General features: G+C 40.0%; 1 protein-coding gene across 8 annotated transcripts in view; it reads right to left on the bottom strand.

Moving 5' to 3' along the window:
• Positions 1–23906, bottom strand: part of tjp1a (tight junction protein 1a) — an 83176-nt gene extending 59270 nt beyond the window's left edge. For 3 of the 8 annotated variants that reach the window (XM_067496333.1, XM_067496335.1, XM_067496332.1), the window contains exons 1-2: positions 23389–23905; positions 13716–13929 (exon numbers count right to left, since the gene is read on the bottom strand). In XM_067496333.1, the coding sequence (XP_067352434.1) occupies positions 13716–13929; positions 23389–23480 (306 nt within the window). In that variant the 5' untranslated portion in view covers positions 23481–23905. Of the gene's footprint in view, positions 1–1605; positions 1636–13715; positions 13930–23388 lie in introns of those variants that run through there. The other 5 variants (XM_067496342.1, XM_067496341.1, XM_067496334.1 and 2 more) reach the window with 3 other exon arrangements.
• Between the last annotated feature and the right edge of the window lie 3284 nt (positions 23907–27190).

Here is a 27190-nt window from a genome sequence, read left to right on the forward strand (position 1 = left end):
TGGGATAGCCATATAACAGTGACATCTCACATTAATGCCAACAGGATGTCCTGGTTTTTTGCTCTGGTACACACATCATGCAGTTTAGACAACCCGAGATCAGATTCACCACTAAAGTCTATTGCATGATTTTTGCCCTCTTTTTGTGTCTCTCTTCGAATAAATAAAACAAATTACCCAAACATACAGAATGAGTATTTTGAAATTCTCTTTGCTGCACCACCAACAGAGAACAGAGGTTTGGTAGAGATGTTATCTACTTTTGTTTGCCTACAGCCTTTCTATCACCTATAGGGCCAAACCACGTGACATGTACAGCAAACAACATATGGAAGCTACACTGCTGGAACAACAACAAGGAGAAAAAAATACTAATGCTGCATTACTGTTCAGCTAATGTTTATGCCAAGCAGTCAAGCCAGTTCAGTTTTGCAATCATGGTTATTATAGGTTTTATGCTGCTAATCTGAGCCAAAGTCAGACACACAGGGCAAAGTTGAAGAAGCCTGGCTTATTCAGATATGATATGACACAGTTATGCAATGTTAGAAACATATTTTCAGTTAGACACAAATAGTAGCTAGTAGAGATATAGTAGAGATAGTACAGTAGTAGATAGTATAGTAGAAATAACTGCAAATCCACATTTTCAACCCTATAAAAACTATTTAGAGAAAATTTGCTTGCAAAAAAACAATCGAACTTTTCATGGTCGTAATTTTGTCATAAATTTTCTAAGGTAAAAAATGTGACAAAACAAAAAAGAATATTTAAAAATATGCATGTTCTGTTAGAGTGTATCTGAGAGCTTTATGAAGACCACAGCTACAAGGTGGTGATTAGTTCTGTTGTCATGCTATTAGTCAGTGTGTAATGTGCAAGAGCAGCAGTCCTCCGGGAAGGTCAGACTATATGTCACATTAGGAATCAGCAGGACAACAACATTTTACAGAAAGTATCTGAATCACAGCTGATTCAGATGCTGAGTATATGTTTCACTTTGTGCGAGAAAAGGTGTGAAGAGCCTGAAATCCAGCTCCACCTCTGAGACCAGTGAGAAAATGGTTGGTTAAACAGTAGTATAATATCTGACATGCTTGTTTGTGGGGAGGAATCTGTAAAAACCCCATGCAAACATGGAAGGACATAAAGACTCACTTTTTGATCAGCTGCTGTGGGAAGCATTTGGCTCACCAGCCTGGAATATTTGTCTTTAATTCTTAGTGGATTCATTAATGTTGTGGTAATACGCTTGACACTAATTCCACTCTTATTCGCTATATCTGATCTCCTGCCATCACCAAAAACACTAACTTAACTGAATTAAAGTCAGTTCACATAGTTCAAGTCATACTACCTTCCTACTGTCTGTAATTCTTTTCAGGGCACAGAAAGAAACATCTATTTGTATTTCAGTAAACGTCAAGCACCACTTTTCATCTTTCGATTTTCGATTTGTGTAGCTTAAATGAAACAAGAACATTAAACACAAACAGATAATATATCCAGACAACAAAACTAAACAGTCTCCTTAACAGTGACCCCCTGCTAAACGGCATTTGATCAGCTCTTCGCTCATCATACATTAGCAAACTGTTCACTCACCACACTTGCGTGCATACGCCTTCACACAGTCTGACTCCAGCTACAGTTAACCCAGAGGGAGGCTTTTGTCCCTGTATGTGTCCCTCCTCATGCAAGAGCAGCGCGTTTGCATGTGTGAGTAAAGGCAGGCTGATCCTCAGCAGCACACACTGTGGACTGAGAGCAGAGCCAACCTGGTGTGACATCTATGAAGACCGTGAGATAATCTACAAGACACCGCCACTGATAGCAGAGGAGATATTGATTTAAAAAGCGGCAGTTCTAAAATTAGATTCCCATGCGTTGTGATTGGGCCAGAGGCATGCACCTCGGTGGTAATGTGATCCTGTGGGCAGAGCTGTGTGTAGTGATCAAAGCTTTGATGATGGAAACCCCTACAACTCCAGCAGTCTTGTAGGCCTTTCTGAACTGACCTGCTGTTGCTTTTCTCCCTCCATCCTCTCTCCCTGTGATAGCAGAGACATTCCTGAGCTCGTTCCCTGCCTAGCCAAAAGCCTCTCCCTTAATTCCAGTGGAGTGTGTGGAATGTTAGACTGGAAAGCCACACAGTAAGGAGGCCGGAGGCAAACACACGGGGGGAAATGAACAACATTATTAAGCTCAGGTCTGTTATGTCTCCTAATGTGGGAAGTACCTGGATACAAGCACATATGCCTAAACAACACACTTCAGCAAAAACACAAAAGCAGGGAACGCATCTGCCATAAAATATGCAAATCTGGAGAAACATTTTTCATACATGTGTGGCTAAATCAAATATGTAAATGAATCAGACAGCTGGATAAGAGGAAATGAGGGGATATTTTGAACATGCATCCTGCTTAGGATCCCAGCAATGGATAGTAAATTAATGTATTTTTCTCATAACGTTTTCAATGACGTAAAATGCTGGTTCCACAGTTCTAGATGCTCTGCCTGAAGTTGGAAGCACTGCTTTGATTATAACACTACTGTGATCTGTAGCCTGAGCCAGCAAAATGGAAAATTCCAGAAACTCACAGGGTGGTGTATTAGAGTCTGAGCAATTTTCTTTGGTAAACTAAAAGGTGTGTGTGTGTTAGTGTGTGTGAAAAAGTCAAAGAGAAACACACAGAGCAGAGAGAAATACAAAGCTGCTGCAGGCCAAGTGAGGAGAGCACATGGGTGAATAAAATGAGAAGATAAACCAAGAGAGGATCAAAGGAAAATATTTGGCAAAAGTCATAATCTCATTTTTTTTTTAAAGAGCAAAAAAGAAGGAACGCTTTGTTCTGAGCATTACAGTCAGGGGCATAGTTATGGGGTATAAAAAAGATAAGGGGGGATATAAGGCGCCAACTTCTCCGTGCTTCTGGAAATCAATTCTTTTTCATTGGTTGCTGCTTTATTTATGGGTCGCCATTAGGGATAAACCATCGGCAGCTATGATGGCTGTGAACTTTCGGGGAGCTTGGTGGGGCACAGGGGACTGTCAACAATATATCCAGTTGCAACATTCGACGTTGCAAAACTGAACCGCAACTGTTGCAACTGTGCAGGTTGTTAATCTTAAAGCTGGGACCCAAAGAGTCTAGAACTTCACATCACATTCACTTTTCTCTCTAAGTTAGTGACCCCTTGATTTGGAATTGAGGGACTCAACAGCAAAGGATGTTCACCATTCCAACCACTTTTGCTCCCGACTAAGGCAATGGCTTTCAGTGTGTACGTCTCTGTGTGTGTGGGCCTATGCACATGATTGTGTGAGCTGCTGCCAGTCAGTCTGACAAGACTGTAGACCTTCACAAAGAGAAGACAGGATCAAAAGCGACAATGTCACAGAGATGTCACGTTCACTGTGACTGCACCAAGCAGAGGGGTTTGTAGAACTGTGACCTTTCTCAGCACCTACCTGACATGTCTCCCTCACTCCCACCCATCCTGCCAAACACCATCTCTGCCTGTGATCCCCACCCACCTACTTAGCTTCTCGACTGCTTCTCTGCCAGCCTGCTTCAGAACTAAGGAGGCCAGCCAGTTTTATTAAAAGAAAACAAGCATAACAATAATAAGGGATTCAGGGATGAGGACGGTTAATCTGCTGGCAACGTCACTGAGGTGCTGAGAGAGTCAGAGATTGGTGTGGAGAAATACATAAACACCACTTTTATTCTCTGCAGTGCAACAGGACTGCCAGCTTAGTACAGATGGCACCATGCAGACTGCATTTAATGTTCAAAAGAAGCAAATAAAGGTAGGCCATGCTGTGTGGGCAACAAAACGGAACAGGATAAAACAGAATAGAAAAAAGTGTAGTTTTTGTCTGTCTTAGAGCCTTCTGCAGGCTCCAAGAGAAGGCGCTGACCCATGGACAACAAAATCCCTATCACCTGACTGATCAGTCATCCCCCGCTGCTTTCCTCTCTCCCCCCTCTCATTTTTAATGAAATATCTCCAGCAAAGACTCGACGCCTCCTCATAAATATGAGATTCCATGCTGGGGAGTTCATATCTCCCTTTTCAGTTTCATCAATAAGAAAAAACAACAGATCATTTTTGTACTTATTGTCCATGTAACATCCCTTTTGCATTCCTTTTAAGGGGTCATGCGGATGTTTGGCTCAGACAACATTTAGGTGCTTGATTCTGATCTGATTGCTAAGACTGGCTTTCTAATTAGTTCTCATCAGCCAGTAGATGGTACAGTATTTGATGGTAAAGTCTTCACAACACTGAAGTGCAGATGGATCTGTGTCTGATACTATCTGATACTAGACAGAGTTGCCACTCTGCTTCGCAGTGAGATCCCCAGTGGGCTTTTCTGGAATGTCGATTTCAGTTAATTACATTTTCTGGCTTCTGCTTTGCCCATGAAGTCACACAGGGAGACATAACAGCGCAGGCATCTGCAGAGGATCTGTCGCAAGTTTTACTGTGAGTGAAATATACATACACATGACATTAATCTGACTGCTTACTTGATTCGGTAACCACATATGTTATTCATATAAACATGCAACAGTCTAACAAAATGAAGAGATCCACCATCTTTTGACTCATGATTTATGGAAGCTCAGCTGACAATAAATCTCCAGTTATCTCTCTGACTCATCTTTATCTCTCCACATTGTAAAGTCGGTTCTGCTTGAAAAGCTTTTCATACAAATGTGAGAGGACATGAGCGTTAACTATAATGGCACACATATAACATATGGAAAACAATACAAACTCCATCTATGCTGAAGATCAAAATCACCTTCTTCCACTGAGACAGGTAGAGCGGAAACCAGTGTTGATGGGGCCCACTGGTGTTTTCGTCAGCAGAGTTAATATGGTTAGTGGTGAAACTCTGCCCTCTGCAGGACAAAGCCTCACATTGACCTGTTTTTCAGATAGACTGAATAGAGAGGAGCTTCAGCTCTCTGTTCATCATTTCAGTGTAGCAAAAGCACCAATAGTGGTCACACAGATGTACTGCACCATAAAAAGAATAAATAGTTTGTGTGTTGTCTTCATGCAAGGGATGCAACCAGCAGATACACTCACTGGCCACTTCATTAGGCACATCTGCATCAGCTCTGCCATGACTCTTTCTAAAAGGTGAATTCATGGCAGAGCTCCTGTATTGGATTTCAGTAGATTGTCCATGTGTACCTAAAAATTGGCTGGTGAGTGTATATAGTGATGTTTTCCTAGGCTTTGAGTTTCTAACACTATAAATTCTTAGTTCAGTATGTTGTACAAATATACCACATTATAATTGTAATAATTTATTTATAACTGTTACTAAACTTGTAGCCATTCATAAGACCTAAACAATATAAACAGATGAATGATGATATAGTTAAAACAGTTATAATACTATTAAGTAACTTCAACAATATAATACACTTACATACCTAAATAAATGTAATTACTATAAGTTTTTAAATGTGATCACAATAAAATAGATGGCATTTCATTGTATTTTGGATAAAGTCATACCACTCCTTTAAGTAAATATGTAAATAACTGAACTGACTTTGGCTGGAGATGACTTTTAACCCCAAAAGGCAACAGAGGTCAGATTGCATCCCTGTGCTGTGGAAGTCCAAAGGGTGCTGACTCATTTTTCTCAAAAACAAACACACACAAAAAAAGAAACACACACACATACACACACACACTTTATTGCTATGACATATACTCATTTTACCACCACATATATGAGGCAGCAGGTTACTTATTACCTAAAGATTATAAGAGCATTTTAGATGAAAATACTTTACTTCTTTATTGTTTTACTTCATTATTCAAAGCAAAGAAGTGAAAAAGTACTATAGCTTTGCTCTCTGTACTGTTGTTATAGGCTCACCTACACTATAAACAGTTGATACAAAACTTGATCAAACGTGTGAAAAAGTCTTTAATTGCCACACAATTCAATACCAAGTGACGTTGTGAACATATACACAGATCAGCCACAACATTAGCACATATTATCAGCATCAGCATTTATTAGTTTATAAATTTTACAAAAAACTGACAACATTCTTCAATAAATACTACATAGTGTTAATATCATGGCTGATGGGTGTTAAAGTGGTCAGTTTATGAAAATAGATTCCATCACAGTTACTCAGCAGAAGCACCAACAGGGCCTCTCTGCCTCTTTTAAAGGGACGTGGGCAGAGGGGGCATCAATACCGTGAGCAGAGTACATCTCTCAGCAGGTAGGATCCTGAAATAGCAGCCTTGATACTAATGGTGCACAGCACCACCCCTGGCTTCTGCTGAATCCATCCTGAGAGCCCCCCTATCCGAGAGCAAGCAGTCCTCTTGAGGAGCGTGCACACGCACACACACACACACACACACACACACATAATAATGGACAGAAACACACACATATCTCTATGCACCCATCGGCTCTGATTAACCTATTTCAACTTTTTTTTTGTCACTTGCTTTACTCTTTTCTGCAGACAGACGACACATAGCCAAGCTGCAGGTTGGCACCATGACTCCCCCTGAGGCATCTCGCTTTACAAAGTCTCACATTTCTGGTCGTCAATTTAGTCGCAAGGGAAAATAAAAGTCAAACATGAAATGAGAGCCTCTGGAGGTGCCTGCATGGAGAGGGAGGTTAGAGATGGAGAGATCTTTCTGTACACCACTCAGGAGAATGACACTGTTGAATGAAGTGCAGGGACAAAGGTGACACTAAAGTTTGAAATTCCGCTTATATGACAAAGACATTAGATAAGTGAGAACAACATTCAATTTATTACATTTTAAGATCTATGATCTGTTCAAGATGACTGACTTGACAAAACCAACCATCCTCTATACTTTAAAAGGCTACATGAAGATTTAATTGTCTCCTTTATCTATTGTCTATTGCAGCCTGTGGTTTAAGTATGAAGATGCTATTGTAAATATTATGAATTCAATGAACCTTTGAGACTCAGCACCATGTGTCTCTCACAACCATTGTAGTGATCACACAGATGATCTTAGGTGAGGTAAACATATTGCTCAACTAATTAATTAGTTGATACAGAAAACGAATCTGCAACTTTGTAAAATGAATATTTGTTAATAAATTAATACCAAATACTTGTTGGTTCCAGGCTCTGAAATGTGAGGAATGTGAGGACATGACACTAAGCTGAAAATATTTTGGTTTTACAATTTTAGTCTGACAAAATAATAATAACAATAATATAATATAATAATATAAAATAATAGGCCGCTGGAAATCACATTTTTTACAATTTTTTGACACATGTATTGACTGATTATTTGAGATCAATCAATAATCAGAAAATTATAATTAGTTTCAGCCTTAAATGGCTAAATTACATACATTCTGCTACATAATAGTCGTCCTTGATGCAGACATAGCTTGTAGTTTGAGGATAGAATTTGTTGGATGAGGAGAAAAAAGGCTCTCTACTGAAGCTATGACAAAGAAGACATTCACACACACACACACACAAAAAATGTTGATATACCTGCACACTACAACTTGTTTTGTTTGTCTGCCCTCTCAACATAAAATCTGCCCATTCACATTACTTTAACCTGTGTGCATTACCGCCCTAACCTCCCACACCCGGGGCAAAGTAATTGTGTTGCCATGGAAACAGAGGAGAGGGCCTAAATCCTAAGCTGCCAAGGATCCATGCCATTTCGTCAGACAAGGTTGCTGCTGCCGCTGCTGCCACGTGGTACGAGATGAATGTTGAAGTCATAATTTAACCCAATGTTCTCTTTCATAATCCAACACATCCTTACCAGGAGCCAAGAACCATGTGTTCACAACTGACACAAAAGGGTTTCTGTCACAGTCTATAAACCACAGCGCCCCCTCCCCCCCAAAAATAAATAAATAAAAATAAATAAATAAATAAATGCAAAAATCCACCACTATTACAGAAAATGGACAAGACTACAAGGTGTTGTAATTGCTTTTAAGTGTGATAAATTATTCAGACTAAAAACATTTCAGCACTGAGCCTTGCACTAGAAATCGAGCTGGGAACTAAACAGAGATGGGTGTGAAAGCAAAGCTAAAATTACATCACAACACCAGAGATGCTGAAAGTCAGTGAGAAAACACTGTCATTCAGTGAGGCTAAATGTCTATTATATCTCTAGTGATGGAATAACATGTTACCTTGACTAAATTCAAGCTCATTTGGCACAAGCACTTTGATATCCCACAGGACAGCAACAGGGCTACAGTATAGTTTAGTTGTTTCAGATGGTCTGATTTGATCAATAAAATCATTTCTGCTGCTCTTAACTAAACATCACGGAGTACAGTATGTAGTATTGACCGGTACTGTACCTACATAGTGGTAAACAACTATGAAGATAAATATAGTGTAAACAGCCTTGTAAACAATGAGCATGACGGCGAAAACAGGTCATCATCAACCAGCTGTGGCCCATTCAATCAATACTATAGGGTCATTATGACCATGTGAGTAAAACAACACCTCTGCCGCTACTTTTCTTCAATCAATCGTCCCATCAGTCACCTCTCTTTTAATTTTCCGTCCTTCCATTACTCCGGTAATTCCTGTCAGCCCTCCTCTTCTTCTGTCCCTGTTTGAGAAGTGCTGATCTGCACACTCCCTAATGACCAATCAATATCACATGGAGGACAGAGCCGCCAGACACACTAATATGACAGTTCACCTCCTGCAATGTATGCAGCCAGGCATCCCTGTAGCCACTTCTCCTAAGATCTTATACTCCACAAACCAAGAGTGAGCGATTCATTTAATTTAATTTCATGTGAACTGTTGCATTTTACTCTGTATTACACACGACTTCTCACTTATCAACGTGGATGTCACAGATCATTGCTTCATCTATCGATAGAACCACCATTGATCTGGCCTGCCCTTCCTGTCTGACATTACAGATGCATGGTGCAGGGGGATGAGCTAACAAAGAGAACAGCATCATTATGCAGAGAGTTCCATGTCTTTAAACAGCTAATGAATCACACCGATCAAAATCAAAGCCAGAGGGAACCTTAAAGCTCCCGCCTATAGATTTGCTGCTGGTTAATGGCGAATGCAATTAATGAGAGGCTTCAGCAGCTGTCTCCGGGGGGGTGAACCCGCAGCTCGTGTGACACATGGTAAGCACACAGAGCATGTAAAGTGCAGTGTAATACTTAATATTCCTTTACTTTATGCAACTTCATAAATGTATCCTTTTCACTACTTTTACTCTATCTACTCTATTAATGGTCGGTCACTGGAGTAAAAATACTCTTTACAAGTATGACCTCATTAATATTAATTTAATCTCATGATTTGTTCACATGAATTGTTTAATCTATGAACATTAAAAATGTTGCTGAGCTGATGTCTTCAAATTATGTTTTATTTATTTTTCATATTTTACTTCCTAAAAACACCCAAATAGTCACTTCACAATATGCATAAAAAACTAAATTAGCTGATGTCTTAACATTTTTTTTCTTGAAAGATTGATGAAAAAAAAAACAATGACTCCTTTATCCAAAAGCTCTTTAGTGGTTATTAGTTTTTTTGCTGTTGATGGATTAATGCTATACACTTATTGTTTCAGCTCTGGTTAATAGGACTCACGCATTTAAAATTTCACTTGTTATTATTAACAGCAAAATGTGTGCCACTTTTATGTCATTATATAGTATATTGACTTTTCTTCTTAAATGAAAAAAAAAAGATTAAATGAGCAGCAGTTTAATTTTGTGTTTAATGTTGTACACAAACTAATATCCTTATCCAGCATCACTGTTATCTGCTTTAAGTTTTACTTCTTATACATGGAAGTGGAAGTGAAACAATTCAACTTAGAAATTCAGCTACTTTTGGCTGATGTCTGATGTTCCTCTCCCACACTGACTATAAGTATGTGGATTTCATAACACAACATTCAGTATTATGTGCAACACAGTGTACATGTGTACTTCACGTTGAACCTTGAGAACCATGAATGAAGAGATGTGTTATAAGATGGCTGTGGGGCCTCTTGTCTATCCATGGAAAATATACTCATCTAATCAGAAGATCCTGCACACTGCTGTCAAACCATTCTCTCATCTGTCATACGGCCCATCCATGTCATAACCTACACTCCTCCCTCACATTTATCATTCTGTAGTCTCTCTTTTCCACTCTCACTGTCTGTTGGTGTTTGAGTGTCTGCAATTGCGACCATCAGCCGAGCGCTGAACTGAGAAGTCGGCCTCACCACTGAGTACATGATGAAGTAACACTACTCTGAAAATGTTTGGATGATGCATGTGAAGAGTGCAGCAAGACATTATGCCTTAAATACAACAAATTGTACTGATTTTTATATTTACTTAGACACACAACATTTACAAAAAAGCTTTCATTGTCCAACTTAACTGTACTTTGTAAATACAAGCAAATTTTCAGCTTGATGCTTGCAACACATTGCTATCTGGGACACAGGCAAAATATGACTTAAATACTTATAAAACATTCAAGGAACATTCAGCATTACAAAATTAGCAAGTTAAGGGGAAACAGGTGAGGGTATCATCCAGAGAGGTGTCACTAATATAACTGTAGTTATATGATTGATTTTTTTTTTTTAGCTACAGTATCAGGTATTCTCAGGTGAAGGTGAACCACAGACAAAATAAATATTCTGTAATCAAAATCAATATGTTCTGATTTCGTTTCTGAGCTCACTAATCATATAGAAATCCCACCTCTGAAGCGAGGTCACTTCATGTACTGAGTAGTTCTCCAAGGTTGACTGTATAATGAGTTGCAATCTTAGTGAATACAACACTGAATAAAGACGGTCGCAAACTCAGTGAAAACTGTAGTGCACATGTGCAAAAAAGCGTTTTTTTGCCCTTATGTACAATAAACTGTACAGGTCCCACTTTATATCAACATGCACACCCATCCACCTACATTACTGTAAAGAATCGATCATTTGCTCCACAGTGAAGTACACATCGGCAGCTATTTTGCATCAGGAGACAAACAGAAGAGAGCAGCTATCAGACTGTACTGAATAAATAATAGCTATAGTCCCAGATGAATTCACCCAATTTAACCACAGACTTTTTTTTTTTTTATTCTCAACAGCCTTCACTGTGTTGTTTTTTTTTGTACCACATAAAAATAGCTGCAAGTCAAGGAAAGAAAACACTGCATTATGAAGAAGATCATTTCTTACATGTATTATTCATGCTTCAGACTTTCACTCTTGGACATCTTGTGATAGTCCACAGCAGGGCAAGAGAAAAGGAGCTCATATATTTGTGTAACATTGTCTAAGCAGCTGATACTGTTACACAGAGTGAGAGCATGGTGAGGTCTTTTTTTCAGTCTGCATCTTACATGCTCTGGATGAAAAAAAAAAAGAAGCGTAATTAGGAATCAGTGCTTGAAAGTCACATGCAAGTTTTAACCTCAGTTGAATATTGTATAGGATTAAATCCATTGTTTATGTACTGAGATTTATTGCATCTGCTGCAATACTTCAGTTTGGCGAGAGAACGAGTGAGAAGTACAGTTACATCTGATTTCACAGGTTCTGTTAAAGCTATGTTTGATGAGTATCCTTACTGATGAATGGTCTTCAGAGATAATACTGTACAAGTATCACAGTGATGTTTAAAATGCAGTATTTACATTAAGTTATCATCGTAACATTGTATGTGAAACTGCACTCTTAAACATGTTTGACAAATTGCCAAGCTTTTAATTGCATCTTTCCTACAATTAAAATAGTTGTGTTTGTATTTATAATGGTGACAATAGTCAATTTTGATAACTGTGAGTCTGCCTGTAGATAAACAGTCTTGTAGATGACTTTACATCAGTTTAATAGGAGTAGAAACCATGTGGGGTGCTTACATTTACATTACATTTAGTCATTTAGCAGACGCTTTTATCCAAAGCGACTTACAAGTGAGGTACAAGGCAAGCAAAATTGTAGACAGTGTTAATTGTAGACAGAACTTGCCAAGTGGCTTGAAAACAATGCCGAGACTTCTATGTGTGGACAAAATGAAATCCCTCTCTTCTTGTCATAAGTGGACTTAATGTATGCCTTGCGCACTTGTTTTGGTGAAAGCCTTACGTTGTAGTTTAACTCTATATGAATGTGGCCTTAGCCATAAATATGACTATCAGACAATTTTCCTCAAACTGTTCAGCCCTGCTTTTATCCACGTACCAGTTATTCTATCAATGCATCTCCCTCTCAGCACAAAGTGCTCCATGTGTGGTACAAGTTTTTGTTCTCATAAATGACTTGGCAAAGTCATAAGGTATCTGCTTGTACAGCTGCAAGTATAATCCACCTCTACTATTGTCTAGTCTTAGCTCAATTACGTTTGTAAAAGTAGAAAAAGACAAGCCCAAACATCTTTTCTGATGTAGGCCAGATGGCTCACTGCCAAGTGTTACACAGCAGAGCACTCAAGGTTGTTTTAAAAATCTATGAGATATTTTTGCCTCTGTCTCAAAATTAGAGACTGACGGGAAACTTCATGCCAGCAGTCAATCAAACTGACAAACACGTCAAACAGATCTGTGTGTGTGCGTGTGTGTTTGTGTGTGCAAGCATCACTAGAGTTGCCAAGGCTGTGCTGTGTCATCTCAGAGCACGCGCCTGACTGTCACCCCCTCCCTGTGACTTTCTCTGTTAACCTTCAACCCTCCTTCACATCAATAATGGATTAACTTGTTTCAACTGCAAATGCTGCCTCACTTAAACGTAATCATAACAAGTCCCACTCCTGCTCTGACGACAGGCTGGCTGCTGTGCAGGGGAAGCATAATGACTCCTTACACAGACACACCAGGCAGCTCCCAATTAGGGCTCGCTAAAATACTGAACACCCAGCGAGCACCCACACAAACACACACTTTCGAGTGTCAACAAGGAGAGGAAGGACGGGGGTGGATGAGGAAACATCACACTGTGAACATTTATTAAAGGAGACATCTACAGAGGGTCAAGACATAAAGAAAGAAGTTGGCGTGAGATAATCAGTAGTTTGTTGCAGGAGGGAGGTTTATCTGTATTTGTGTGTCCACCGCATCCCATGCCATAAAAAAAACAGCCGTACCAAGTATGCATTAGTAGCAGGTTGGCATGATTTTATATAATAAACTCTTGGTTGGTTTCCCAAAAGCCACAATATTCACACACAAATACACACAGGAAAATGCAAGTACGCATGAGTTGAACAGTTGTGAGAGTGGGCCAAACGCGGTTCTCAGCTCAATGGACAATCCCAGAGTTAGTGAGGCTTTTTAGGTTCAAGCAGCTTACCCAATCATTTATCAGATTAATTCTTTACATGAGAATAAACCAGTCATAGAGAGAGACATATGGAACGTGTTAAACTGTGCTCATCTGAAAACTAAAGTAATATTGCGTAACCAAAGGTCATTCATCCTGTGTGTATGTGCGTGTGAATATTTCTGTTGTAGCCTGTGAAAAAATTAAATATGAATTAAACCTCTAGGATAAAAAATGTGTTGGATACTTCTTCCACATATATTCTCCCTTGAAATCGCAGTAACTGTAATTAGTAATGGTAAGCACAATAACTAAAATATCATTGCTGCAGCACTCAAACTAGAAAGTTGGTGAGATCTTACATTGGAATCGAGCAGATCGATGCTGTCTAGGCTCTTGCTGCGGTGAATGCGGCCTTTGATGCGGCGCAGAGAAGGTTTACCCTGGCTCATGGGCAATGAGAGAGTGGAGGTGGCAGGTATTGCCATAGCACCAGTGCCACCTGTAGCACCTAAAAGCCCATCTGAACAGCCGGGAGCACCTGAGGGAGATGTATCTCCATCTGGGGGAGTAACCCTGCAAAAATAAGACAAACACACATGACATTGAAAATGATGTAGGCAAAATATGTGAAAGCACTAATGGCAACAAGGAAATCTAAAATTCCTTCATTCTTAAAATTATTGCAGCAGCCATATGATCCACACCTCACATGATGAAAATCTAGTGGAGCAAACCAATTTCAACCACTAAATGTTTGAGATCTTCACCACCATGACAGAAAAACACAGTTAGCAAGTAGGTGGCAAACACTGTGGGGTTGGGGGAGGCTAAAACTGAGCTAAAAGCCTCGTCTTTTGGGTGCAGATATGGTATACAAAATCAGTTACTGCATGCTAATATACTGCACAGTATATCACCTAAATGCATCTGATATTTTTATTTAAAGCTGTAATCTTGAATATTCCTGGTATTGTGCAGCCTGTGGGTGCAGTACATTTGACATAACTGCATCCATTAAATACCAAACGATTCACAATGTCCACGTTTTCTCCAAAGAGCAATCCACATTGCATGCAGCACTAGCAGGCACTCCTGCATATTTAAGGGAAAACATAAAGATGCCTGGAGGATCAAAGTGACATAACTTTCCTATTGCTGTCTTTACTTTTGAAAGGACACCCTCTCCTGTTGGCTGTAGTGGCATTCAAGCAAGTGTGAATAATTGGGCTGAATGTCAGCGGGCAGCCTGCAGATGGAGACTAGGTATGGAGCACCCACTTGTCTTCTATTATTAAGCAACAATGAAGCTGGTTTGCCTCTTACATGCATGGCAGCAAAGAGAGAGGATTTCCAAAGTAATCTGGGGTGAACTGCCAGGGGAAATGACCACCCCATTGTAATTCGGATGATTAAAAGAAAAGTTAATAAGATACAAATAAAAACAAACAAGATGGAGCAAAGTTATTTGAAAGTGCAAAGAGAGAAAGGTTTTAAGATTAATGTGTACAGTATAATGCTACATACATTTGACTTAAAGACAAAAAATTTAATTTCACCAGTCATGTCAACTGAATAAAATGGCAATACAATTTCAATTTACAAGCCAAAATTCCCAAAATCTGTGAGTGTTTGTATTATTGGAAATCTAATAGAACTAGCATTTAGTTGCACGGGATGATTTTAAAAATTATTAAATCGGTAAATCTGACTATGGAAACTAAAACAATCATTAGCTGCAGCCCTGTAACTAGCTCGGCATTCCGTTGTGCATCATAAATGGGTTGACTTAGATGGGACTGGAAGTTTTACAAAGATGCCGAGGCTGTTTCCACGTTCCACTAACAGATCAACTTGATGAGTCATGATAGCTGATGAATTGACCCTTGGCAAAACAACTTCATCGTCATTTGTTACTGTTTTTTAAAAGTGCAGGGTGCTTAAGGACCCTTACTATTACCTGTAGCTGCTCACCTGTTGTCACTGCACGTATGGTTGTCTCCACCTGCATTTAACCTGACATTTGTCAATATTTATTACCTTTAGCTTTAATGTCCATTAGAGGACACAGATTTCAAAATGGCAACAGAAGGTTCAATTAAGGCGATGGAAACCATACTTCAATTGGAGCCTTTGCTTAGCTGGAAACTAGTTACACTTTCACTATATTTATCTAATTATGTTTTTCACTTTTTCCTCTGCTGTTTTGATGTGGAAAAGCATAGAAACTCAACATTAAACAACATTATGACCAATGTTTACAAACATTATAAACTAACAAGTTTAAGACATACTCAAATCTTAACCCCGCGATGGCCCTTAATGAACTGCTTATGGGGAACCAAGGTTATCAACACTTTATCCAAAGTAAAACAGGAATATCTGTGAACTTACCAATGCGATCCATCTATTTTACTCAAAACCCCAAATATATGTCCAGGGATCAGGTCATTAGTATTTATTCTCTGGGGATCATAAAAATTTGTACCAAATTTCACAGATATTCATCAAAAGTTGATCATTATTCCAGTCTCAACCAAAGCGATGGTCCACTGAGAACAAGGCAAAGCAATGTTGATCTCTTAACACTATAAATGAGAAATTTACAAACCACCTCTCTATTGTGACCTGTACACAAACAGCCAGGACCTCTACCACTGTAATCCTATAGTGTTATTTATACAAGAGGATTCCATTCACACATCCAGCAGCAGCTTATGAAGCTCTGTGGGTTTTAACAGCACCATTTCTAAGGATGAAAAGTTCAGTCATGGACTGTCTCAATATGACTTTAGGAGGGCGGTTCACAACCCGTAGTTCGCTCAGCCCATCCTACAGAAAACACCACAAAAGAGAAACATTAATTTGGCTCAATAAACTAGTGCTACCATGAGACTGAGGTCATGGAAAATGTGTTTATTAAGTTTCATTTTAAAATAACTACTTTCGTCTTTCTCTGTATTTTACAGTTAATGCACTATAATGAACATGCATCGGAGTTGAACTATCCACATGTGAAAATGGGTTTTTTTGGGTGTAGTCTGGTCTAGACAAGCAGTATAAACATCAGGCTACAAAAAACTGAAACTATAAAAAAAACACCAGTGGGAGCAAAAAGTATGACAGCTCACTTGCTGGTGGCCTATGAATGATTTATGATCTTTGATGCTTCAGGATTTGAGGAAGATATATACTTGGAAATGCAAGCCAGTGGATTAGACAGTCTGACTGACTGTGCAGACAGAAGTTTGTTTCATTTTTTTTACTGCCTCTGGATAAATATGGAGAAACTCGTAAACAGGCTGGAGTGCACTCACAGAGTGACCCTTCAGTGCAAGCAACAGACAATGCCAGCGTCTTACACAACACAAACAAAGAAATAACAAGAAACATTAGGCACTGGCTGCAGTGAGAAGTGAAGTTTATGAATATTACATGAGATTTCAGCCCAAAATAGAGAATTTCCCTCCTGCCCTGGATTTGTGAGGTCACAGGCAAATCGTTCTAGATTACCTCATCTCAGAATCCCAGCAATGTGCAAACATTGTCAGCTAATTATTAAAACAAATCATTGAAGTCAATACTTTACTGCAGCAAACAATCGCTATCTAAAAGCATCTTAAAAAACCAAATGCTATGCAAGGACCTGTGGAAGATCATTATTCTGCAGTAAAAATACATCATGGTACTGTGATTGGATATTTTAAAATATATACAAAAAGTATCAGGTCATATTACAATACTAATCCCATATCGTCATATAAATGACCTCAGAATAAGAGTTTTAAATGTCCATACTTTATCCACATTGATACGTATTATAGTGTGTATTATATAAAACCACAGTCAAATTAATTCAAACTTTGATTCAGGCCAATTAATATATATCTCTTACATATTTGAAAAAAAAGTTTAAATATAAACCAGTGAAATGCCACCAATTCATTTTTCCTCTTCTGCTGGTTTAAAAGGGGATAAGGTAGGGGTTGAGGGTCACCAGACTACATCCTCCTGGGTATTATGTTATGATAGATCTTCACATGGAAGCATTTTGCTGTTCAGTGAGGACTACAGGGCTAAAGCAGGTAAGGCATTTTCACCTAAGCAGCAGGGCTGCCAGTGTCACACACACACACTGTGTCTTGATACAAATCTTAAACACAGCCTAATCGGGCAACAACTATGCAACCAAAATAACTCCACAGACTTCTCTTCTTCCTATTTATAATGCTAGACCTTTTCAAAGAAGCTTTTATCCAGCCAGGATGTTATTCGCTTTCCATATAAGCTCACACGCTTGCCAAGGCCACTATCACAAAGGCAGGAATAATAAAAGTAACAGCAAAAAGACAAAGAGAGAGAAACCGCGTCCAAGCACTTGTCCTCAAACCAACTTAAGCGCTAAGAGATAGTAAAGAGAAGTTAAAACAAACAATTAAAACTGTGTTGGACCATAATTGCATCATGTGGCAAGCTTATTATCAATGTAAGTTCAACTTAAAATAAATACAAAACTAAAATACAAAAATGTAAAAACATTCCACAAAGAGTTTTTACACGTTTTGCCATTGTTGTTTCTGTGTGGTGTGTTGCGCCGCCTCTGTGCCTGAGATCTATGGTGCGGTGGAGAGGGAGCACTTTTAAAGTTTTAATTTATTTAAACAAAACATGCAGCACACTCAAGATACATGCAACGATACATGGAAGTATGCCTTCACGTCAGTAATGCACTGGGTTTGATCTTCTCTGATCAGTTGGAAGAACATTTAGCAAAGACTGTGTCATTATTGCTGTTTTGTGAGTTTGTGTCATGCAGCATCATATTTTCAAAATAAAAGTTACATCTGTAGCCTTAAGTATCTTTTTTTTTTCCATTTGTATCTAAGGCAATTTTAAAATAGATAATACTGTTTTAAAAAAAAATACTAAAATATCAGACATTAAAAACACACAATTTCTCAAACATGTTATAAACACGTTTCATGTTATATGTGATCCACACAAAGCCTTGATGTCATTTAGAGGAAGGTGAAAAAAGCATGACGACACATGGTGCTGAGGTAGAAGAAAAAGTGCCAAAGGACAGAAGAAGAAAATAATGCAAAGGGACAAAGGACAGAGGGACACTGTCAGCATATGCCTCGAAGGTTTCCTTGACTGCTTTGTAATGCTTGACTGTTCAGCCGGAAGTGATGGCAGCTGATGAACATGCATCATTCTGCTACTGGGCGTCCCCCGTCCTACTTCGGGGGACAAATGGTGACAAGAGGTGCATGACACATGAACTAAGTAACCTCACCGAACCTCCCAAACAGAAGAGTGAAACAATGACTAACATAATGGCTGGTTAAAAGCACCCTTGAAAATGTCTGAGGACAAAGACAACAAACACACGTTGTTTATTAGTTGCAGTCTGTAAAGCATTTGAAAGCCACCTGGGCAGAAGAAGTTGGGACTAAATATCTGTGTGAAGGATCAAGACTTTGATGAGTACAGACAGGCCTAACAGATGGACAGACCAGATTAGGCATAAACGGTAGACGTGCATCAAACAAGGCGGGACAATGGTTATGTCCAAATGTTGTCTGACCCCTGTGGAGATTGGGGTGGGGGGTAACAGACAGATCAACGGCTAGTTTCAAGATCCAATCCATCCACAATCAAGGAACATTTGATTCCAACCTTCAGGTTCATTACTTGATTCTATGACCCATGTTGGTCATATTATCCAAATTCTTCACACCTGGTCATACAAACTCAAGTTACCCTACGAGACAGATAATATACATCTGTCCGAAGCCTTAAAACCTCTTCAGGAGCAGTTGGTGGGAAATTTGCAATGTTGCAATTAAATAAAGCAAGTATCTTTTTAAAAGTTGTTATTTATCCCTAGGTATCTCAGTTTCAAAAGTCATCCTTAAAGGCCCCTGCTCACAGACAAACTTGCACTGGCACAGACACCCACAAATCTTTGCTCACACACAGACCGACAACACACCCACAGGACACTCGTGGAGGGGGTGGGAGTAAGGGGGTGAGCCACGAGTCAATAAACCCTGTGTAATCTGTTCCCTTTAGTGGCATAAACCATCTGAGAGGAGATTACAACCGTTCTGCCAAAGTAAGAACATGCGAGTTCCTAATGGACAGAAACACAGAATACAAACACAAACACAAACACACACACACACGTACGTGGACCTTCACATTTATTCAACAAAAAGGACTTTGAGGAGTAACAGTAGTACGTTACAAGCCTGTGAGACACTTGTGGCTGCTGTTTTTAGGATCTGACTTCATTACTTTAATACAAAAAGGCTTTTTGACTTCAGGGAGAGTGGGGCAGAGAGCTACTCAGAGAAAAGGAGAAAAAAAGACAGTATTTCTGGATTTTTTTTGGAAAAGTACTGATTATTATGACAGGCCAACCCTGGACTTAGGCTCCCACTGAGGTAACTAATGCGCTGCATTGTCAGTTTGTGTGAGATTATGCATCATGTCCTCCACAAGTGGAACTTGAAGGGGGGGTATACTGAATAGGAGTTACTGAATATGCTTGTGTCTGTGTGTCTGTGTTCCTCTGAAGAGCTGGGAGGTTGGATATGGGGACAAGTCAATCAGGGGCAGACGGGCTGCTACATGTTTGTGTATTTTTTGAGGTGGGGGGTCGCTGACTTTATATTGTGTCCAATTTTATGAAGATGGACTGAGAACACCAGGTGGAGCTGTCACTGGGGAGGGGAGCGGGGTAGACATCTGGTACACAATACAGGACAATACACCCACATGTTGGGAAGAGCCAGTTTAAAACACACGTCATCAGGCTAATTATTATTTATGGGTCATCTCAAACTAATTACAGATCATTGTGTGTTTTGTGTAATAATGTGTTCCTGTTTCATGCAGTGAATGGAGTCTTATACTGGAGAGACCTCTGTGATGTTTCAATTACATTATCTGCAGCAATAAATAAGTCACTGAAGATAATCTATGGAAGCACTGTATCTGTAAAGTATGTGTATTATATGTTGGGAGCACCTGTTCAGGATACACACTGAACACCTTTTAGCCTTAGTGAACTTAGTGAATGAATGAGGTTTTTATTATGTTAATCTAAAGAAACCACTAAACCTGCATCATCCTTCATGTATAAAATGCATGTTACACAAAGACGTGGTGACATTAATGATGTCAGGAGGAGACACTCATTTACTACATTGCCCATGCTATAAAGTGCTCTTTAAACATAACAGATGTATGGATGGAATGACGGAGATTATTAATGAAGGGGGCTGAATATTTGTAAGAGCATGAAACCATGTGGTGCACAACCACTTCATCATCTGTCACACGTCTCCTATCTGTGTCCGTGTGTGGACAGAGGGAACAACCCAGACAATTTGAGCATTATCACGCCATTTAATGGTAGTTATCAGTCACTAAAAGCCCAAAGTTATGGTTTGATACCTGATACCTACTGGCATAGCTCTTATAAGGGAAACATGCTGACATCCACTGTAGCAGTAACTTTGACACGCACCAGAGCTGCATTAAGGCGCAGCAATTTAAAGTTTAAAAGTCTTTGTAGGTAGGAGATCAGAAGGATGGATGAGTGACGAAGCACAGGACTTTGTCTCGTTCATCTCTGTATTTGTTCTCCAAACACAAACCATTGCAGAAAGTAAATTGGACATTTGCACCCAGTCTTACGCAACAGATAGTGAGAACAAGCCACATTTGACCCCAAACAAAATGTAGTATTTACTCAACAATTGGTACTCTGCTACTGTACCCAGTTTCTTTCTACTGCACTGATTTCATCAAAATGCCACATAAGTAGAGAAGAGAAAGACAAAGTTAAATAGATATCAGAGGCAAAAAGTCTTCTAGAACTAGCAATGATTGCAAAGATGCTCTGTTCTATCGAGTTGAATCTTGTCACACATCTGGATTTGAACTTGTACTACCAAACAACTGATTAGCACCTCAATTCGAGCATTCGGGTTAATTGAGTTGCATGCAAACCTCCTGATTCTGAGATCTGACTTCACACTGAATAAACACAGGCATTGCATGCAAGTGAGTGCAAGGGGTGACTCCATGAAATGCACACTGCAGGCACACGCTGGCTCAGCTTCGCTTCATTAGAGTGCCTGTCAGAGGCGATACAGTAATCCCGTTTTAATGGCCGTGCCTTTTCCCCCACCACGATATGATGGCCCTAGACATACCGCCCTGCCTCTCTTAAGGCAGATGTGTCAAAACTAAAACCTCGCTATGTCCTCTGCACATTTGCCAGCAGACACACAAAGAGGAGAAAACCTACACTGTGTGACTTCTCATTCAGTCAGGTGTGTTACTACGGGCAATGTTGTAGTTCAAGTTTTATAGTCTTTTATAGATCTATAGATAGGAAAAAGTCCCCAGAAATAGACATCCATTACAATAAACCCATGTTTGTCTTCTCACCAAAAGTAATGCCAATCTGGAAGGATTATGGTTCATGCTTAATGTTATCTGTGTGGATTACAGAAGAACAAATGAATGTCCCCATTGTAACAAGAGCCCATAATTAGACTGAAAACTACTCTGCTGTGTCATGGTTTTTGATTTTCCTATTTTTGTTTCTTATTAATGAAGCTCCTGAAATTACTGTAACCTATGCTGTCATAAGCTGCATCCCTGATATCAATGAACTATTTTACAAAATGCTTCACTTATTCCTTCATCTTATTTCAGTACGGCCACAACTAGTGATTGTTTTTATCATTGATTAATGGTTCTCTACTGACTAGTGTTTGGTCTATTAAACATCATAAAACTAACAAAAACTGCATCAGGTGTCTTGTTTTGTCTGACCAACAGTCCAGACCCCTATAAATACACACGTTATCATATACACCATGAAAAGCAAAAATCTTCCCATAGGCAAAGCTATTGTAGAACCAGAGATGTTTTGCTTCAAAAGCAAATGATGAGTGCATTACTATAACAGTTGTAGATTTCCTCTTCGTCACTGCGAAACGATGTGTTTGGATGTTAGTCTGTTAGCTGTAAAAACATTTTAGATATGGGCAACATTAAAAGAATGAAATGAGAGAACATATGCAACAAATATCCATGCCGGGACATGTGGTTGGTGGTGAGCACTTTAAACCCTTCTGTTTCTCTACAGGCTGATAATTTATGGACCAAATGACTTGCAGATTAGCTGCAAAAATATTTAGCAGTTTAAATGATGATCAAAATAAATCTCGGCAGCAATTGATGTGAACAGACCAATAGATATAATGTTAGTGTAAGTTTAGATGCAGGTAATGTGGATGCATGGTGAAAAATACTATATAGATTGATCGATAAATTAATTACTTTGACACAGACATAAGCAGACAATGGCAAGCAACCACTTAACTTACTCCTATATGATGCACTTTAAATGCAGGTGGCACGAGGCGACCGATAGTAGAGAAATAAGTGGACACTATTTTACTACACAAAATCCCAGAAAAAGAAACAAAACGGAGAAGCTTCACAGACAGGTCTGAATAGGGACAACATGTCAGCACTGTTTCCTACACTGTTGTTGTGAATTCACCTGCGCCGGGTTGCTGAAACTCACCCTCTCACCAGCGGATCACAACAAAAACACAGTCCACCGAGCCAAACATCAACACGCACGGCTGCACGCAGAGCTGCTGAGCTGCAGCCCCTGCTCTCTTCGGCCAAACGCCGGCTGTGTGTGGTTATCTGTCATCGGTGTGAATATGAAACAGCTTTTCTTGTGAGCAGAGAAGAGATGGAGGCGGCCGACCACCGCCAACAACTGCTCAGTCTTTTAACCTTACACGGGGAGAAGCAATAACAAAAAAAAACAAAAACAAAAAAAAAGGTGTGGGGGGGGTCCTCTCTAGTGACAGCAAAGCAACACGAGGGCGATTTGAAAGCAGTTTTCTCCACACGGAGTCAAGCCATGTTTACGCACGCACCCACACACGCTCCCATCCACGCGCGCACCTCCTCCTTCTTTTTACTTACCATAGCTGTCTCTTCACAGGGAGGCAGTCTTTGTTGGAGGCTGTCACTCCCATGGCCATCTGCATCACCGTGATATATTTCTGATACTTCATTGTGTCCCTCCTTTACTACTACAACTGCACTAACTACTGCTGCTTCTACTACTTCTAGGAATCTGCGCGCCACAGAAGCGGCACAGGTGAGCGTGCATTCAAATGTCTGTTATTGTCCCGTGGCATCCGCGGCATCTTCAGTATAAAAAAGCGTCATTTCCATGTCTGGAGGACCGCTGACAGGGAAAACGTTTTCCGAGAAGCTCAACGAAAGGTGCCTCGCCGCCGCGACCCATGTCTGCGCTGACTCGCTAATCTCATTAGAGCTCAGAATAGATTGGCTAATCCATTCATTTTTAGTCAGGACCGGGTCATTGTTGGGGTTCACCCCGAAGCGACCACTTTTCTCCCCACCCAACCTGTTTTTCACCCGGTTTGTCTCGGTGGAGTAAACGACAGACAGCCAGCGAAAGGATGCAGCGGCGGTGGCACCCAAACGTCTGCGAGGTAGGAAAGAGAGTGAGCGAGAGCAGGGAGCGACAGAGGAAGAGGGAGGAGGAGGAGCAGGAGGAGGAGGAAGAGGAGGGAGGCTTGAGAGGGGGGAACCTGACTGATGCTGAGAGAAATCTCAGTATTTTAAAGCTGGTCTCTAAACATCAGCGCGAGGAAGAGGAGGGAGAAACGCATGAATAAAAACTACAGATAAATAATAAACGTAGAGGAAATCACAAATACAGTCTAATAAACGTTCTTTAATGCCTGATGGTGAAGGGAAACTTAAAAATGTTCCAAAGCTGCTGACTGCAGAAGGTTACCACTACAAATTGTTGAAGCTCGGGCAGTGATGTTGATGCAAACGCACCTTATTCAGCTGTATTTTACATCACAAAAGACCTGTCTTTATACCTTTATATCCTTTTACTTGTGAAAGTATATGTATACATGTAAAGTATGCATATAACAAGCCAGTGTTTTCATTAAGATATCAGTTAATATACAACAGTTTAAATACAGTTGTTTGTGGTTTTCACCTGTGTGTACTTTCTACTGTATGTATATATTAATTTTACCTGATGTTTTGAGCATTTTGGGTACAAACGTTTCCTTCGGGAAGATTAAAGTATCTTGTCTCATGTAGGTGTATGTTATCTTCTCTACTGTAAAACATTACAGGGTTGTCTGTCATCTCATATACTCTAACTAGTGACCTATGGCTTAAATCGCAATCTCCTTAAGTAGCCCCACAGTCCTGATCTGCAGGTTTGACTGAACAGGGAGGCGAGTCAACATGATCTCACTGGCAGCTTAGTGAAACTGAGCCAAGCAAAGGTAATCAGGAAACAGTTATGAGAGGGAAAGTAATAGTAGTGTTTTATTTAAAAAAAATATAAACTCTCTCTGTCTCACTGATAAACCAAAGAGCAAAGTCTGGCTCAGGCTACCTTTAGAGTCCGGCAGGTCCCAGAGTCTCTGCAGATGCTAATTCAGGGATTGATTGGGTATCAAATTCAAATGGCCAGTAAACACAACTCTTAATTGAGTCCTCAAGGTTGATGGGGACATCAGAGGAGCCTCTGTGCACAAGCTAAAGTGACTCCCTGTCTGCTGGCATGTTTATGTCTGAATGTGTCCGTCAAAGAGTCAAATCAATGTTTTTGTTAAGACTGTAGAGTGATTAGGAGATGTAACAATAAAAATGTTTACAGGACCCTTCTGTATAAACCCCAATGGCAGGACTATTAACCTTTCAACACGTTGGCAGTGAAGCTGGAGACCATCTCACTTTTTTTTCCAGCACCATGAGGTGAAACAGCACATCACTGTCACTGTATTTACATATTTGTTCAGACTAATAAACATAACGAAGGAAGGGAGAACTCCAGTGTATAAAGCAAAGTCCTCTTGATATGGCCCATGCACTGGAAAAAGTAAGATCTAGATATAAACTCCATCAGGAGTGAATAACGCCACAATAAATTTGCCACGGAGAAACGTCAGAGAGCCAGTGCAAATGCAGGTAACTCTTGTTGGATGGGACAGGCTGTTGAGCAGCTGGTGGGGAAGGTCAGAGGCAAAGTGCTGTTATCAGCACTGTTTGATATTGGCAGCTATGAAAACAACAGAAATTTCACCAAAAATAATCTCAGCACAGCCCATTTCACCTTTTCTCCCACTCCTCTGATGTTTGTTAAGTGAGGTTTAAGTAAACACTCGCACACATGAGTGGCTTGAGGGAGACTAAGGTCAACTGATATAGTCTTAATGATGTCTACACACCATTCAGTGGGGCCTTATCAGTCATTCTCAGCCCATAATTAGGAAGCAGTAGGTGACCTTCCACCTTCCAGAGGCCTGATGAAGAGGCAACATCTAGCTGCAGTGATTATAGCAGAAGAACGGGGAGGTGGCAGGACCCGACATATTTAACAGACAGAAAAAGTCTGCTTAAGGTGGGAACAAGGTAAATGACTTTAGAGACACTTAGGAATGTGTTTTGCTTGTGACGACTGGTCAGATAAAGTTGGTCTGGCTCAGTGCTGAGAGTCGATAGAGAAAATCGTTAAGGGTGTGATGTGTGAAGATATTGGTCTTTATAGTCTTAACACCAAGCCGCTGCCAGTGAATCTCAAAGGCTTTTTAATCATGTTCAATATTTATGACCAATGTCAGTGATTGATGAGGTCACAACCAAGGAAGACCCACAATAACTACTGCTTTACCTCCTGAAGTCAACTTCCTTCCACAAAGCTATTTCACCTCCAATTTTCTCTATAATCTCTGTAGCCTGCATTGTGCTCATCTGTCCGTCCTGGCTCTTGCCACATTTTTCTTTTAGGGGGTTGTCAGCCGGTAGGCAAAGCATAGCATATTGTGAACCTACGGGTATGCCATAGGGCATCTACTAAACCAAAATTGTGGGCAGATGAGGACTGATAACTATTGAATAACTTCCCAGTCAGGTGTGATAACTAGCGAGAATGTGAATGGTGCACGTTCAGCAGATGGGCAATATCATTGGTATTAAAAAAATCACAAATACTTCAGAAATACTGCCTTGGCAATCACCATCATCATAAATACAGAAATACATTCTTTAGGATACGATTCTAAAGTTCTTTCTATTTAGCATGTGTCCACTTCTTCTGTGGTCAGTTTTTGGCCTCATTGTTCATACACAGGCTTTTGAGCCACAAGCAAATATCTTCATGGATTTTGAAACTTCACACATCTGCATAACAGAACTACAGCAAGAGTCTATTAAATCATCTTCATAGTCGCAGATTAAATGGTTGCCATGCCCAAAACCCAGCTGTCACACATGTGATATTACACTGAGTTAGGGAGATATGGAGAAGAATACTGGATTGGTTTAAGAGTGAGATTTCCCTCAGGAGCTGCAACCATCCAAATGTGTTGATCCCCCCTCGCCATAAATTACACTATCCCCTGGCCCTTGGCCACAATTAATCACATGACCACAGCAGCCAGATTAAATCTGTAGCCTTGGACGGTTCTCCTGTCTCACTCTTGCTCTGCCTCCTTTCCAAGCACAAGGCATACAAATGATCAACAAGCACACAACAAGAGTAGATGCATTGAAAACAAAAAGAAAAGTGAGTAATGGTAGCGTACACACACAGAGAGATTAAATATGACTGTACTAGAAATAAGTCACTGAGTGGCTGGTGTGTCCATCCACCTGTTATCTGTCACTACCCATCCTGAAGATTGTCTGTAGGCTACAGCTCTCAGTCAGTGATACATGGATG

The sequence above is a fragment of the Channa argus genome, chromosome 2 (genome assembly GCF_033026475.1).
Source record: "Channa argus isolate prfri chromosome 2, Channa argus male v1.0, whole genome shotgun sequence".
In the NCBI taxonomy this organism is placed as follows: Eukaryota; Metazoa; Chordata; class Actinopteri; order Anabantiformes; family Channidae; genus Channa; species Channa argus.